This window comes from Rhodnius prolixus, unplaced genomic scaffold (assembly GCF_049639745.1).
Source record: "Rhodnius prolixus isolate KJV_2025 unplaced genomic scaffold, Rpr scaffold_12, whole genome shotgun sequence".
NCBI lineage: Eukaryota > Metazoa > Arthropoda > Insecta > Hemiptera > Reduviidae > Rhodnius > Rhodnius prolixus.
Window position 1 is genome coordinate 6,594,316 of NW_027411635.1, and position 14,290 is coordinate 6,608,605.

General features: G+C 32.3%; 1 protein-coding gene across 12 annotated transcripts in view; it reads right to left on the reverse strand.

Moving 5' to 3' along the window:
- The window catches only part of LOC141461859 (forkhead box protein P1-like), a 52,150-nt gene that overhangs the window by 19,388 nt on the left and 18,472 nt on the right, over positions 1–14,290 (reverse strand). For 11 of the 12 annotated variants that reach the window (XR_012463043.1, XR_012463041.1, XR_012463044.1 and 8 more), the window contains 3 exons: positions 9,243–9,409; positions 4,394–4,469; positions 2,796–2,881 (listed from right to left, as the gene is read on the reverse strand). Coding sequence is in view for 6 of the 12 variants with exons in the window: in XM_074143268.1 (XP_073999369.1) it covers positions 2,796–2,881; positions 4,394–4,469; positions 9,243–9,409 (329 nt within the window). In the remaining 6 variants the exon portion in view is untranslated. Of the gene's footprint in view, positions 1–2,795; positions 2,882–4,393; positions 4,470–9,242; positions 9,410–12,276; positions 12,399–14,290 lie in introns of all 12 variants that reach the window. The other variant, XM_074143269.1, reaches the window with a different exon arrangement.

The window sequence follows — 14,290 nt, forward strand, 5'->3', positions numbered from 1 at the left end:
GAGGCGTGGAACTTGATTTAGCAAGAACTCGCAGCTTCAGCCAGGAAACAAGATGATTTCAGTGCAAGGTAGAAACAAAGTAAGGAGAATTAGCAAGTCGACGAAGCGATTTTAATTGAAAAGATTGGCTTCTGTAGATAATGGAAACTTTGGCAGAGTTGTTCAGACAGATCTGAATATGATTGTGTAGATAAGTCGTTCGTTAATAAAAGTTTCGGTCGTTTGTCAAGAAGTCTAGAGAGAATCATCTGTTTCAGTTCTTTTCCAGGATTCCAGGTACTAGTTACTTGACACAATCTATTGAGAGAAGACGAGCATGATTAAGGTACGGACAATTTAAATGTTAAATGTGGTTTATATACTGCAATATATCTATTTTTATTTGGAGAAGTCATTGTTCAAACTTTAAAAAAATCAACAATTTTATATGACAAGAGTTTTTTATTTTAGAGAATAAAAAATAATGTGGAATTAAGTGAAAGATTGCATTTGTTAGACTTAATTTTTTTTGTAACTCTCTATATTCAATCGTATCTTGGGGTTTCGTTAAAAATCTAAATCTAACTTGGACATTAATCTGAACTTATCAATGCCGTTCACAGTATCAGTGTTATAGGGGCGAGTGTTGGTGTAGTGATAATGAAGTGTGGATTAGAAAATGGGAGATCTTCAAAAAATTATTAAATTATTATAATATAATAAAAATAATAAATGAATAATAAATAAAAAATAAATAAAGATAATATTAAAGTATGTGCTTCCGTCTCCGATTTGCATCTAATTTGGTAGATGGACGTTAGGACCGCCCAAAGAAATAGGCAATTACTTTACTTACTATCACAATGTTTGTCAATGGTAAGACGATACGCTTGAACGCTGCTATTTCCATTTTATTTGTGAAATTTACAAGTAATGCCAACTAATCTAAATATGTAGTCAATGCATAGAAGGCATGTAAGCCAGTTAATAAATAATTTAAATATTTTTTGTTTTAATAATTTAAATATTAAAATAATCCTTCTAAGTGTTATGTGGGTACAGTTAGGGTTTACAACTTTTCTTGTTTCTTTATTTAGCTCCTTAAATAGTTTGTAAGCTATCTCCTGTCTACCATGTACACATAGTAATCTATGTCAAGTACTTTTCTTAGGAAGACCTCCTTATTATCCCATCTTTCTTCTTCACTAACGCACTAGCTTTCAAATACCGAACCTGTTTTTTAATTTTGCTGACAGAAGATTTATGCAGTTTTTTTCTTCTGGGCAACCAGGATCGTTAGTTCAAAGAATGTTCCCAATCCTCTCGAAACAAGACATTTCTCTCTTTTCACAGAGCTTTTACTAGTTGCCTGACTAATCAATTGTTTATACGAATTAATTTTTATTTTTCATATAATTAAATTGATTCAGTTTCAGAACTGATTAGCAATTTCATTCATTTGCGAGCCCCCAAAAAAACATAAATTCCTAAAAACATTGTTATTGAAAGGCAATTTAAGCTAAAAATCCAAGCCGAATGTTCGTAGCAAAACCATGGCGACTCAGAAAGATAATGACCTAAATATTCAATTGCGGTCCTCAGTAATACCTATTACAAGTCTGTCCAATTTTCAGAAAAGAGAAAAACCTAAATTTTTTTAAATTTATTTCTAACTTATAAGAATTTTGGCGGCGATTTTGTGGATGCTATGTCTAACATATCAGTATTTCATTAGAATTTTGCTTCGTACTTCGTAATTCAGATTACGGCAGTAATAGACCAACTCTAATTTTCCCTTTATCTATGTTAATGAGTATTTAAGTGATGATTATTCAGAATAAAAAGCATAATAAAGATAAATCACAAGAATAATTTGGATTAGAGTTTAAAAAAAAGTGACTTTTTATAACTAATTATGATGTTATTCACACATTATTATTCTAACAGAAGAACTCTTATGAATGAAAATGGCTAGCACAAAGGTCTGTCATATCTACTAAATTCTAGACAATATTAATGAAATTTAATTGCAGTAAAATTTTAATGCAGTAAAATTACTTAAATGATATCAATGAAGTATGAATGAAATGTTGGGTACCTGCTGATTTGTGTAACTTTTGTCGTTTAATCAACGTTTATACTTAATTTTTTATTTAAACTGTAAGTTTTTGTGAAGGAGATTTTATTAGAAATATGAAATAAAAATTTTAAAGATCCTATAAACAAATATTTCTGGTAGAAACATATGGTTTACTTTCAGTTGGGGGTAGTTTTAGTAATAAATACAGTGCAACTTATCTTTACATACATTTCTATTTCTCTGAAAGAGCAGACTACTCCTTGTAATTTCGCAGACAAAGAGATCTTGTTATTACCTTATAATGTAAGTTTTTTCAAAGAGATGTATGTCTATAATTGGAAAGACTAAGGGTGAAAATGTGTTTTCAAGTGTGATACAAGCTGATAAAAAAGTAGATTTAATTTGGAAGAGCATTCTTGAGTGACCCTGAGCGAATGATATGGCCGACAGATAAATGCAAATTTAGTTCAAATCTAAAGCAGGGGTATTTTATTTTTTTTTTAGATTTTAAACTTAATTTACTTATACTTCATTACTTACTACTTTATTCAGATAGAATACCAGCATTTCTGTACGAATAAAATCCCTCTCTTTTATAAGCCACGATGTACAACCAGTTTAAGTTGTTTTTTATTTTATTTTTTTGTTAATGGTGATGAGTCAATTTCTTGGAGCAGTTTTTTTTAAATGAAACATTAAAAATAAGAAAAATCATATTAAATATAAAAAGAAATACCTCATCTTTTTTGGAGAAGGTGGCCCATCATCTTTCAACGACTTCAGCGAACCAACGAATGACTTGTAGCTATCGTTCACAGAGCCCTGAAAATCAAATGTCAAGTGTGAAACGTTACATCATTTCCTGCTATTGCAATACACTATATAATTTCAATTTGGAAATTTGTCTACTTACATAATTGTTATTTTTATAAAACACGTAAATATGTAGGCGAGGAAAAGGAGATTTTTTTGTTTTTGTCTTAGCCTTGGACGGGTAAATACTTTTTCTGACAACGCCTTTAGCAAACATTTAATGGCAGCTTAAACTTCAAAAGAGCACTACTATTGTTTAAGGATTCATATCCCTTAATATTATTTAGATGGCAGTTGTACACTGTCCTGATATATAGGCATTCTTAAGGTTGCATTATCCCTAAATGTTATACTTCTAAGGTGAACCAGTACATTGAGGAACTAATAGGTTTGGGTTTATTAGAATAAATTGTCCGATTTTGTATTTTTATTAAAACTGTCCGGTAAGTTATATAAGGTTCGATGGTCAAAAATTGCACGAAAAAGCGTAACGTTGAAAAACACCTAACTTTGACCATTTTTTCTACAAAAGATAAAATTGTCTGTATAATAATATATGTAGGACAAATCCTACTTTATAATTGGAATTTTTTGAAAGATCCCAGATCCAATAGATTTAGAGAAAAAAGTGGCCGAAAATTGTCAGGACTACCTGGTAAATAATTCTACTACTTAGGCTTATGTCCGATCTGGAAAGCAGAAATTACAACCAACCAACTGAACAAATTCATACAGTTTAACCTTGACTCGGACCAGGATATGTGCTTGCCGACTAATCTTAGTCTAATTTCTATTTATGCGACACAATGTTGACTAAAAAAAGATTTCTCCACCAAAAAGGAAGGATAAGCTAAAAGATGACAATTGGGAAACCCTGTCGCTTTTAAAAAAAAGAGAGGTTTCTGGCCAGATTTAGAAAAAAATTTGGTCATGACTAACGTTTAATTGTTATGACTGATTCAAATGGTAGAACGATAAAGACTAAAAATAAGTTTTACATTTAGAATTTATTGCGATCAACGATTAATTCTGTTAATCTAATTTAAATCATTGATTAACTCATAAACAAATAATCACTTACTGTACAGCACTGCGGGGATCCAACCTTAACCCAACATTTTTAATATAAATTTCATGTTTCCAATTACGAATGTTTGCCCCCATTATATGTGTACAGCACCACTTTAAATACACATTTAACAAACCTTACACCTCATTACAGGTACATAGAACTTAATCTACACTCACTATTCCCCAACTTGGTATCTCATAAAATGTATATAATTACACTTTCCCTCTCTGTAAATGTATATGAAATGAGGTAGCAAGTTGGTCAAATTTAAGTGTTAAGTGATCGAAAAAATTGATCATTTTGTTTATGAGAAATGATTTGTGACATTTTTTTAAACAAAATTATGAATGTAGTTTATGAACTTGAAAGATTTTTTTTTCCAGAGTATAGCATTTAGCTATTGCCAAAAAGCACAAATAATAAATAAATAAAAATGTACAAAGAATAACCTGAATTGAATTATTGACAGTATCACCACTGTATATCCTCGCACACTTTGAAGCTGTATCGTCACCCATGGAGTCCCTATAAAAATTAGGAAAACAAAAAATGTAGTAATTACAAAGTTATCTTACACTTTCAAAATTACAAAACTTTAAGCAATATTAGAAAAACAGAAAAAAAAGTTATTAAAATGAGGCATATTGTTGCAAAAGCAGTTAAAAAAAAAAAAATGAAATTTAATATTAAAAAAATGTATTTCTTTAAATATTTTGTAACTCACCTGGAAATTTCGGGTCATATTTTTGATATGAAGTTTTTTTTTTTACCTACAATAATTCTTGTGCTAGTTTTTTAAAAATTATTTTTTCTTCTTCTTCCCTATTAGCAGGATTTTAGCTAGTGTGCTTCAAAATAAGCCATAGAAAACTATAAATACTTACGTAAATGTTGAGTTGATGTAGTTTAAACCAGTTTACGTCAATTTCTGTGCTTTATTTTACATGCTAGGTTAATAATTTTTCACTAAACTCTAGGATATTAGGAAAATTGTCAAAAAGATGTTTTGGTATATCGGAATTAGTTTAAGTTACGAATTTTTTTGTTTTTGTTTTTTATGAGGAACTCAGTATCTACAATACGGATTTAAAATTTGATTTTATATTGAATATTTAATATTACGATGGTAAATTCAAAATATTAATAACCAGTAAATAAAGTTTTTCTAATATATTTATTTTTGTACTTTCTCTTGCTGCTCTTAGAGTAAGTATTAACGGATAGGGTAAATGCTTATTGGAAATACGTGGTTTATGGCCTGCCGATGAGAAAAAAGTTTACCTTTATTACAAAAATTAATTTGTGAGTGTTGATATTCTGGGCGTGTGTAGGTAGTGTGATGTACGAGGTCTGTAAATTAAGTAATGAGACTGATTTTTTAATTTTTTTTTATTCAAAAAGAATTACAATTCAATATTGTCACCTTCAAAATAAATTCCTTCTGAAGCCACACAGCGCTGGAGATGTTTCTTCCACTCCTCATAGCAGTGCTCGAACTCCGATACTGGAATAGCCTTCAGCTGGTCGGTTACAGCCGTTTGAATGTTTTCAACTGTCCCAAAATGAGTTCCCTTGAGGTGATTTTCCAACTTCGGGAAGAGAAAAAAGTCACAAGGACTCAAGTCAGGCGAATAAGGAGGCTGGAGGAGCCACAGGAATGTTTTTACTGGCCAAAAACTCGTTTATTGCAATTGCAAGGATGGCGAAGTCAAAGATCAAATGCATGCTGATTTGTTTTTTCGATATCCACGGAATCGTCCACAAAGAGTTTCTACCTCAAGGGCAAACGGTCAATCAACACTTTAACCGAGAGGTCCTTGAAAAACTTCGAAAAAGGGTCATTCATGTGAGACCAAACAACAAGAACAAGTGGGTGTTGCATCACGATAATGCTCCTTGTCACACAGCAATTTCAATAAACGAGTATTTTTGGCCAGTAAAAACATTCCTGTGACTCTTCAGCCTCCTTATTCGCCTGACTTGAGACCTTGTGACTATTTTTTCTCTTCCCGAAGTTGAAAAATCACCTCAAGGGAACTCATTTTTGGACAGTCGAAAACATTCAAACGGTTGTAACCGTCCAGCTGAAGGCTATTCCAGCATCAGAGTTCGAGCACTGCTATGAGGAGTGGAAGAAACGTCTCCAGCGCTGTGTGGCTTCAGAGGGGAGTTATTTTGAAGGTGACAATATAGAATTGTAATTCTTTTTGAATAAAAAAAAATTAAAAAATCAGTCTCATTACTTAATTTACAGACCTCGTATCCACAGCAACTCAAAAACAAAACAAAAATTATAGAGAATTCAAATTTTTTTTTATTTAGCTTAGGTGTCATCAGGGGATCCTAAAAAAATGTTTTGGTCAAAATTCATCAACTGAAAAAAAAACATTTTACTGAATAGATTTTTTCCAGGATAATGAGGAAAAAGGTTTGCAGGTTTAGTAAAAATTCCAATTGTTGCATGGATGCGCTGTTTCAGTGTTTCATCTATTTTTGATTACATTTCCTAACCGCCAATTTGTGTTGTTAGTAATGAGTCAAATGAAACTGCTCACTCTACTTTGTTTGTTACGTTATGCTAGGTGCCTTTCCTTCCATTAGGTAAAGATTTCCCTTCTCGAGATTCTCTTATGTGGTAAATTAATTAAATGAACTCTCTAAGAACATTCAAAGCACGTAGAGACTGAACCATTATGTCTCCTAGTTTACCCTCCTCTAGATTCACTAATATGCGGTAATTTACACCCAGGTTAGTTATTCCCCGGTTGGATGGGTTGCTAACACTCCGGTGCCCAGTTGGTTGGGTTGAAACCTACCAACAGTTTAGTAAACATTCCAGGTTTTGAAAACAATGTGTGTATGTTACAACTTTGTAAACTGTAATGAGAAAAAAATCTCCTAAATGTTTTATTCTTTTTACCCTTTCTCAAATCTGAACTGTAAGAGAAAGTATATATTATTCTTTTTTTTAAAGCAAACTTTCGAATTTCAATTACCACCGGCAAAAACAAATTTCGGGGACCATTGTTCACTAAGAAAGAAAAAAAAGGAAAGAATTTCAAACTGTTTATAGATTATGTAGTCAGAATAATTTATTTCGATAAGATAAACCCAACAACTTTATTGAATCGGGTTTTATGTATTTTTCCAGCTATCTCGAAAAATGGTCCATCGAAAATTTTAATTTTGTTTCGTTCTGGAATAACGATAAAATTTCTTCACTTTGCTTAACCACTTTTTCAATAAAAATTCCAAGTCTGAAGAATTATTTAAGTTTAAAACTTGAAACAATTGTAGTAAGAAAAATAGTGTTTTTCATAGCAGATGTTTTGTTTTTATGGTTTTATAAAGAAAACAGGCATGCCTTTCTAAGGACTTATGCGAACTACCTCATTGACCAACTACTATTCTTAAAGCTTCAAACATTGCGGACACCGCATGCTCGGTAATGTTAATTTTATAAATGTAAATAAAAACATGCAGTCCTAATATTATGTATTGTCCTGGGTACTTTCGGAATTTTGGAAGGTTTTTTTTTCTTTTTTAGGTTTACAGAGGATATTTGAGGTTTATATTTTGAGTTGTTTACCACTTGTGATTTCCAAAAACTGTCAACTAAATTGCAACAAACAAATTTTTTTTTTGTATACAAGCGAATACTGTGTTGTCTTTAAGTGAAGAAAATGAAAGAAACGTTTATATTTAAAAAGAATAGATATTGTTAAGTTTTGTTCAATTGTAGAATGGCATACATAAATGTTTCCGTAAATGTGTAATCGTTAAATTAAAAGTAGTGACTTAAGTTGTAGTATACTTTTAAAGTCATGAGTGAAAGTAGTAGAATCAAAAATCACGCCTGGGTTTGTAACTGAGGGACAATGTCTGGTAAAATTATGTTATTCTTTAATTAGATACGTTTTGTCTACGCAAGTTGATCCGATTCTTTTTTTTAAGCAATATTTTTTTGTTCCCTACTATAATTCCAAGTTATTATTATTATTTTTTTAAATCCAAATTCATGTTATATTGAACAAAATATTAGGCCAATAAAATTCTATGTAAATGAGACAACTAGATCTTAATCGATCATATGACAAGAGAAAATTGAAGACAAAGAAAATGAACATCGATTGATTTAGAGCTGAGAAAAATTAGCACAAAAATGTTTAGTTTGGAATGGCATTTATCAAATTACATTTACTCCCTTAATAAACAAACACAAAGTTAAATTTTCTACACAAACTTGATGAACCTGAATCTTTAATGATGGATCCAAATTTGAAACCGGACAAAATTTAAAGGAAAAAAAAACAAGGAAATCATTGCCTGGATAAAATCAACGAGATATTTGTTCAGCTTTGCGGATCCAACAAAATACTGTGAACATTTTTGTCGCATCACCTCTAAATAATTAAAGAAAAAATTTAATATTTCTTTATTACGGAGTTATAAATTTCATTTTATGTTTCAACAGATTAAAATTTCAAAGAATATCAACTTAATAAATTTAAATGAATGAAATATGAGCAAAAAAAAAATCCAGTAATTTAAATAGATTTTCAATTTAAATTATTTTATTTAACTTGTTAGTCATTTATAAAATTGAATTGGCTTTTCTCCCACGATTCACTAATCTTAAAAAACCAGGTTCCCATACGTACAGCAACCGTAAAAGTTTTAAGGACGGATGTTGGTCTAGTGGTCAAGAGCGTGGCTTTGAGTGCTGGAGATAGCCAGTTCGAATCCCGCGTACGGCAACTTTTTATTTGTTAGAAAAAAATTGTTTATAGTAAAGTATGAGTCTGCCTGAATATATAGGCATATAGGCGGATTACCTCTCTGGTCATTGCCAAACAGCTTTATAATTGAAGGCCTGACGAATTATGAAATAGAAAAAAGTTTTAACTATCACTATGAACTTTTGCACATCTTAAGGTTTTATTACTCAGGATTTTAACGGCGCATTCAAGTAATATTCAAGTACTATTGTCTCTGATGTTTATGCAAGTGGGTAGTTTGAGTGAATGAATGAGTACAATATGAATTTGAATAAATAATATTTTTTATTATATTTGGAAATAAGGATTGCTTGTTTTAAGGAAATTATTAGGAATAATTGGTGAACTTTGTAGATTTAAAAATAGAATTGTGAATAAATTAGGGACTTTGATCGAGAAAGGATAACATAGATTAGAGTAAAAAGAGATCAGAGATTTAATGTTTGAGAAAGTGTGTGTGTATGTATGTGGTGTGCGTGTATGTGTGTAAGAGAGAGTGAGAGAGTGGTATAGGCCTTACAGGACGTGCTGACTTGCACACTGTGATGGATCGTACTTCCTGGGTCGACCTCGGGATAAGTGGCGCCGCTTGACGAATTCCGCATCGTCGACCATCCAGAACGAACCAAAATCGTCCTCGTACCGGACGAAACACTTGTGAAGTGACAGGTTCGTCCGGATCGCGTTCTGCATCGACAGAAATGTAAACATACAAAAAAGACAAAAAAGCAAAGATAGTAGGTCATAAAATAAAAAATTCCTACACAAGAGATAGATAGATAGAGATAATCTGTACAATATTTTATATTTAAATCAAAAATTGATTTTAAAAATAGAAAATATTTTATTTAAAAAAAAAAAATTAAAAGAAGTTTTTAAAAAAAAGGAGATCAAAAAATCTAAACTGCCGCTATGTCTGTCTTACAATGATAAGGCCGATTGAGGTGTACCTGGAATCAGTTGTATCATTCGCCCAGAATTTAGTCCTGAAAAGGCTGTTATATGGCCTTCAAACTTATATATAACTATACACTAAATAGTATATAATGAAGTCATAACACTTAAAATAACCTCTCTTTTATTGAAACAAAATTTAACAATTTTACCTTCTTGTAAAAACGAATAACTTTGCAGTTATCCATTTATCTACTACCAAGCCTGAGTGAACTTATAAAACTTTTTAACTTCCTTAATTTGTAGAATTATGAGGCGCAGTTTTGTTGTTGTATTTTACTTTTTTTTAAACCTATTTAATTTTCAGATCATTTTGAAAAATGGAATCATTGTTTGATGCTGAAAGGAAATATTTTCGTCAAGAATATGTACAGTCTTCTTTACTTTAGTGCACTGAAAACTTTGTTTGGTATGTTGTTTATTTTCACATTACAGAAACAAAAAAATAAAAAGTTTGCTACCCACACAGACCTTGCCACCAGAGGGCAGAGACAGGCGATGAAGTTCATCACGGGCTATTCGCCTAGGCTGACTGCAGAATTAATCTGCCAAGGCCGTGGGGCTATAAGCATAATTTTAGGCCTATTAACCGGGCCACTGCAGACTCAGGAAGCACTTGCATTGCATGGGCCTCGCAGATAACAGCCTTAGTAGGTTCTGTCAGGAGGAGGAGGAGGAGGAGGAAACGGCACTGCATGTGTTGTGTCAGTGCGAGGGGCTTGTCTGGCTAAGGATGTTACTTCTCGGGGAGGAAAAACCAAGGCCTGGTAAGCTTTACCCAAGAGACGCTCTCCAGAATTAAGAGTCTGATTAAACGGACGGGACTCTGGTGAGTGAGCTCTAGAGTAGTGGGAGCCAGTATAGATCCATAGGCCTTGGGCCGCCCTACTAGAATCTTATCTTCCCGCAGACCTTACTAAATAATTGTAGAGGTTCTTTGACGTTAAGAATGAACTAAGTAAAAACTAGAATCGGTCAGCTGGTAATCTGACTTCACTATTTTGCTCTAATCTTTTACGATATTTTTAGGTTAATAAAGTTCTCCTGAAGTTGGTTAAACACTCAGAACAATAAGCTCAAATTTAAAGCAGTTTTTTTTTGCAATTTTATTTTATAGATTTAAATTTAACTTACAGTTTTGGCAAAGAATAATTCGAATGAAACGTCACTGAATTTTAAATTAAAGTTTTTTTTTTTTTTATTCAGGGATCAGCAAATTTCATGCTAAGTAGCTGACAGTTACAGAACGAACAGCTGGGCAAGAAGTCCTTAAACTCAACAACGACCAGTTAGATCCTTAAAGTAAATTTTATCTGCGGGTGTTCAAATACACACACTTTTTCAATGCATTATCATCAAAACAAGGATGATTTCTTCCAAAGCAAGGGGGTCTCTATGTAATTCACAATTCGGTAGATCATCTGCTTTTGCAATCTCTCTAATGTAGTGTAATAATAGATGCTAAAATTGGAACAGCCGTGGTCCGGATTCTTGAGCAGGTTTAACTACTAACTATTGTTAGATTTATTACTTCATCGTCTAAATTCTGAATTGAACTTATTTAATTGAAGTTAAATCTGCACATCTGCTAATCAGGTGAATACTAATAATTTTTTGATTATAAAAAAACAAAACTACAAAAAAAAAATCATTCACATTAATGGGAACTTTTATTCACGTCCAAATAGTAATATATTACAGTAAATTACGTACTGCTTTTATTTAATAGTACAACCGTCGTTTAGATAATATAAATATTATATTAAAAGTAGTGAATAATGCATTTATGTGAGCGAAAAGTAATGTGACTTGAACTAACAATAGAAGAAAGAGGGATTAGGATAATGGCTAAATAAATACTTCGGAAGTTCCGGATTTGCGTTTAGCAATTGCTTGCCTTACATTTTCTTTACCAATCACCCCTAGGCGTTCCTTCAGTTCACTGTTCAAGGGTGAAGGGCTGATGACGTGTAGGACTAAGTTTTTAGTCCAGTAAGTATTTATTTCATCAAATTTCTTTAACTAGCAATTTTTACAGCTTGCCCAAAATGGAAGAAATTTCGAAATGTGGTAGTGCCAGAACTGGCTCGCCGGAATTGGATCCAGCAAGTGTTTTCCTTTAGATGTTCACTACCTAGCAGCTCCTGCAGCTCTACTGTGTTTTCTGTAACGAGAGAAAACTGCCCGCAGGCTGGCAATTCTCTAAGAAAGATGTGCAAAGAAGGACTGCTTCATTCAATTTACTTACACTTTAAATAATAGAAGACAAGTCCTTCTAATTAAAAATAAATGGAACGATTTTACTATTTTACTTCATTTACACAAAACCCACCTTTATTATATTTACTAACAAACTTTTAATAAATCCATTCACACTATAATTTCAAATATAATATATCACACATCTATATGCTTTATAATATATATAAATTTATATATATATTTTGTATATATAAATTTACAGGCATATATGTATAAATAATAACGTGAAATAAAAAAAAAAGTTTTGAAAAATCCAAATTTGTTTAAGACCCTCAATCGGTTTATTTGTAAGAAGCCAATAGCGGAGTTGGTGTAACCTTTGTTGGTCCATCACATACCCAGAAGGGCGTTGTGGCCTACGTTTGTGAAATTCAACCTCGTCGACAGTCCAGACGGCACCTTTAATATTCTCAACTCTCATGAAACATTTGTGCAGGGAAAGGTTGTGCCGCACTGCATTCTATAAGCCATAACCATCTGTCAATTCAATCTTTGTTTTTATATTCTCATCCTTGTGTTTTAGATTACCTAACTTTTATAACTCAATAATTTTTTTATTTTAACAGTGTGTGTGTTTCAACATAAAAAATAAATTAATTAATTAAATAAAAAATCGTCGTTGGAAAAATAGTAGTGAACCGACTTTACAAAAAATAAAATATAATAATTTAATTAACCATCAAGCGCTTGCCAAAAGGTATGGACATATCAAAGAAGAAGTGCTTTACTATAAATGCAAGTCTAAGCAAGTGCTTCGAAACTATCGAGCCAAAATCCTGTAGAATACTTCCATAACCTCTGTTTGAGTAGTGGACTTTAAAACAAAAATAAATAATAATAAACAGAAATACTCTTGCTTGACAAAGAAAAGAGCAAGACAATTATAGATACTGCAATGTCCCTCTATTATAGGTTGGTTTAAACAGGAGCCGATATGAGATGCAAATACCAGCTAATAAACCTGATTTGAACTTCAGGATATGACTGCAACAAGTTGTTGTACTCACTGTGGTTGTTTCTTGCTTTGGACTGTTACAGAGTATTGACAGAACACTTGTAGTAAAGGAATTTGTAGAGGTGAAAGTTTTCTAGTAATGTAGAAAACTGCATTGCTTGGTACCACAAATAATAGTAATAAACCTTTTTGTTGAAAGAATGAACAAAAGGATCGATACTTAATCATGTACTGGGCGTACATTGATTAACCAAATGCTTGTAATTCTATGCCGCATACTTTTGATGTTTTGAAAATATATTGGATAGTCTTTTCAACATTGTCCAATTTAGGGAATGTATTGAGAAACAGTCAAACGCAAAGATAATTTACAGAGAGGTAATTTATTCTGGACAGACGTGATCCCCGTCGGGAGAGAAATAGTCCTTGGGGACGCCTAAAGCCTTTAGGCTACATATAGGCAATTAATCCTCTTTCTTGGTTGATGGAATCTTTCGTTTTTAAAATGAAGTTCTTGTATCTACTATTTCACTATCTCAATTCTTCCCTGATGCGGATTAGCGAACCTTTTGAACCTTTGGAGCCTGTACAGTAAGTAACAGAACATGTTTGAGCCCTTGCTGTGTGCACCCTGGCGGGCCAAAACTTGGCGGTCAATATCCTGCACCATTGGACGGAAACTTCATAGACAAGTAGCATGCATGGCTTGGTTGCTGCAAGGGGAACCTTTCTCCGGAGATTGAGGAAGCCGTCTTCTTCATCCAGGACCAAGTGAGAGGCTATCCAGATTTTACAGGCTAAAACTAATGAAACCGTCCTCGATTTGAAGTGCTAAGAAAAGTGGGCATCATTTGTTTATTTTTAATTACCTCATTTAGTATAATGGACTCTGTATGCGAAGGCCAGAGAGTTTTCTTTATGCACATTCTCTTGCATATTGATCAAAGACAATTGAGAAAGTGATGACAGATTGTTAGAGTATTTAGACCCGTAGGACCTGGCTGTTAATGGACGGTGTCGTCTGTAATGAAAGTACACTGACTGGAAGTTGGCAGTGCACTAAAAATAGTCTTTAGCCGCCAACGACCAGTTATTGAAGCGTAATTAAAAATTAAAGTAGTAATAGTAATACAACTGCAATAACAAAATAATAATAATAATAATAATTGCTGTGGAATTTAAAACTTTTTGATTGGTGAATTTTGAAGTAGACGATCAATAAAGCAATTGGTGCTCAAAACAATACTTTGCAGGTTAGAATTAGAAACTGGTTGTGAGCTATGTGTTTAAAATTACTAAAAATATTAAATTGTCAACATGTATAACGCTGTTGGATGATTAAGGAAAACATTTTAATTTGATACAAAAATAAAATAATTAAAACAATTGCAAAAAAA